This window comes from Penaeus monodon, chromosome 30 (assembly GCF_015228065.2).
Source record: "Penaeus monodon isolate SGIC_2016 chromosome 30, NSTDA_Pmon_1, whole genome shotgun sequence".
Lineage (NCBI taxonomy): Eukaryota > Metazoa > Arthropoda > Malacostraca > Decapoda > Penaeidae > Penaeus > Penaeus monodon.
The window spans coordinates 36,004,772-36,007,836 of NC_051415.1; the positions used below are offsets into that span (position 1 = coordinate 36,004,772).

General features: G+C 36.5%; 1 protein-coding gene across 2 annotated transcripts in view; it reads left to right on the forward strand.

Moving 5' to 3' along the window:
• The window catches only part of LOC119592756, a 5,353-nt gene that overhangs the window by 512 nt on the left and 1,776 nt on the right, over positions 1–3,065 (forward strand). Inside the window, exons 2-4 of one of the 2 annotated variants that reach the window (XM_037941688.1) lie at positions 384–587; positions 1,919–1,993; positions 2,525–2,581. In XM_037941688.1, coding sequence (XP_037797616.1) covers positions 384–587; positions 1,919–1,993; positions 2,525–2,581 — 336 coding nt within the window. The remainder of the gene's footprint in view (positions 1–383; positions 588–1,918; positions 1,994–2,524; positions 2,582–3,065) is intronic. The other variant, XM_037941689.1, reaches the window with a different exon arrangement.

The window sequence follows — 3,065 nt, forward strand, 5'->3', positions numbered from 1 at the left end:
CTTGGCAGTTAGTGTTAGAAATGGTTATAATAATATCCATTTTTTTTTTAAGAGTGAAGTGTGATATTAATCCTTATAATTTTGACTGTTAAGGATCAAAAATCACTGTCAACTATGCCAAATTGCATTGTATGAGTATATTCTTGTTAAATATCATGTTTGATACTCCTATTGTGTAGAAGCATGAATAGTGAAAAAGGGAGAAAATGGAATTAAAGAGTTCAAATATTCATTTATGATCATGGTTGACAGTAAGTATTTTATTTTAGTTTAAAGGTTTGCCCACCCTGCTCCCTTCCCAATCCTAGAGTATACTTTGTTGGCCATTGTTTGCATTGTGTGTTTGAAGGAATGGCCAGTATTGTGGTCCTATCCCTCCCCAGATGGCTCCCCCATAGCAGATCCGCAGCTCCCTCCAGTCGCAGGGGGTGACGTCTGGGGCCAGGGGGAGGTGACACCCCCTCCCTCTGGTCCTGCCACCTTGTCCCGCTCCCCCACTGTCCAGGCGGGTGAGGGTCAGCTGACCCCCCGCACCAACTCCCTCACCCGTGGGATTCAGAAGATGCTGAAGGCAGCATCACGGTCCAGTAAGACCATGTGTAAATGTTCCTGCGGCTGTGCTCTCACTGGAGGGAGACTCAAGCACATGGTTGTGGAGTACTTGATCATGATTGAGGAATGGTTTCGCATCTCTCTCACTCAGACTATAATGCTGTCAGAAATGTCCCCCAATTGTGTGCTCTGAATCTCTCTGCAGTGACGTTAATGACTTACCAGGCAGGGTGCTTCAAACTTGGTTGAGGGAACTCAGCTTTCAACAAATAATTATAGATTATATTACATTAGTGATGGTTAAAAGAAACCTATTTGGGCTGGAATGCCAAAACGTTTTTTTCTATAAATCATCTTATTATACAGGCTTTAATCTCCATAATTAAGGTTGCTTATTATTTTCCATAAATAAAATTTAAATAACTAAACATAGGTAGTATTAGCATTCCCATTAGTAGTATTGGTTCTTAAAATCCTGTTTTTCACATTGTCATACTGGAAGCCTAGGAACTAGTATATTGCTTTACAGTCATAGCCAATTTAGGTGTCAGCTAATTTAGCATCAGCTGATTGGAAGCAGTTAATTGGTATTCAAAGCCAAATTACTCTGTCCACATGAAATTGAATTTAAAAAGTGTGACCTCATGAACTCATTAGATGTTCGTTCTTTTCAAACCCCTTAAATTACAGTCTTCCTAAACTTCTGTTACTCTTTCTCCCATTTGGGGCATTCTGCTGCATAATGATGAGTGGTATTACAAGATCATGGCTGTGGTTCGCCTTTATGACTCTGATATATGTATTTTGTGGTAACTAATTGTATTTCCAGGTAGATCAAATTATTAACAAACTGAATTGCACTCTAGTCTGTCCATATTGCTATCTAAAACCTCACAGGAAATATGATGTTAAACTGTCTCAACTTGTATGCATTGATTTTTAATAATGTTTACAGAAAAGATGTCACAAAAAGGTTGTTTAGTTTTGTGTAAGATTAATGCTAAAAGGGAAAGCCCTCCTTCACTTCACCAGGTTGTGATGAAAATGGTAAGGAGTTGTGGTTTGTTTGTCGGTTTTGCAAGAATCATAGAAGATAGGGTAGGTGAGGGTATTTATTTTTCTATGGTTGTGCATGACTTGAGTATGTACCTTTGATTATGAGTGCATGGTAAAAGCTTCAAGAGAAGTGGTAGTATTTGTTTTATTTTATAAATACGTTTGTCATTAAGTTTGTTAGCATGCAGATTATATTTGTTTTTTTTTGAGTAGCATAAAATATCTGTTTTGGATTATTAACCTTTGGTTATGGATGTTTTGGTAGAGTAGATTCCTAACTTACTTTTATTTATACACCTTTGACAAGCAGAGGAAGATGGCATGAGGGCACGGGAACCGAGCCCCACTCTGGAGCGTTCCAAGTCTGCATTCTATAAGAGCGAAGGTATATACCACATACCAACATTTCTTTCATACTAAATAACATAGGAGTAGTTGTGGCAGCTGTCTGCTAGATAAGTAATCATATTTTATAAGAAATTGTTAAACTAGACAAACACATATAGTCCCACCTCATGACCTCATTAGATATTAGTATTTTAGAGAAACAAGTATCATTCTAGTTTTAGTTCCTGATCTTTTTTTATGATTGCTCCCTTCCTCTTTATCCTGTTGGAGAGTGCCTCTGGTCATGATACTAACAAAGTAGTTTTTTTGCCTTTAAAATTATTCAGTTTGATTTGTGACTTTCTCCTCTTTATTTTAGTCAGTTATTCATGTGATTGGTGTGTTCCTGCAATCATGGCTAAGCACCGGTAGTAAATTTAGTTTTTCTTTCTTTTTTGTGTTATTTTTGCTTCCATGTTTGCAACTTCATAGTGATCAGTGTACACATTTATTTTCTATTTGCAACCTGCATGGCATTTAACTAACCAAAGATGCATGTTTGTTGTTTTATTGCTGTCTGGTTGACCAGTGGCGAATGAGAAGCGCTCAGCACTCCAACGCCGTTCTTGGTCTCTGTCTCGTAAAGGTAAGAACAAACTTTGAAGGCCCACTTTCTTTTTACTGTTATTGTTTGGAAGGTAACTTGTAACTTGTCATGACTATTAGTGAACTTTTTCTCTTTCTTTTTTTGTAATCATTATAGCCATGTAATCTATGATCAAGACAAAAACTGATGTTAGAATTTGTAATGCCAGAGATTAAGAAAAAGAAATGTAAGCAAGTTATGGTGATGTGTAATATAAAGAAATTGGCAAGGTAGAGAGGTACTGTTAATATATTTGAAACATTTTCTTTAATATATTAACTTTTTGTTTATATATTAAGAATGATTTAAAAGGTAAAAAAAGAAGTAATATAAGACAATACATTTTTACCTGACAATTTTTTATTTACTGTACATGGGTGAAATCATTTTAGAAATGAAAAGTTTTTGATCCAGCATTTCTTCCTCCCCGGCAAGTCTCACAGTTCCTTGGAGGGGTACGTTCTCCTGAACCTTACATACCAAA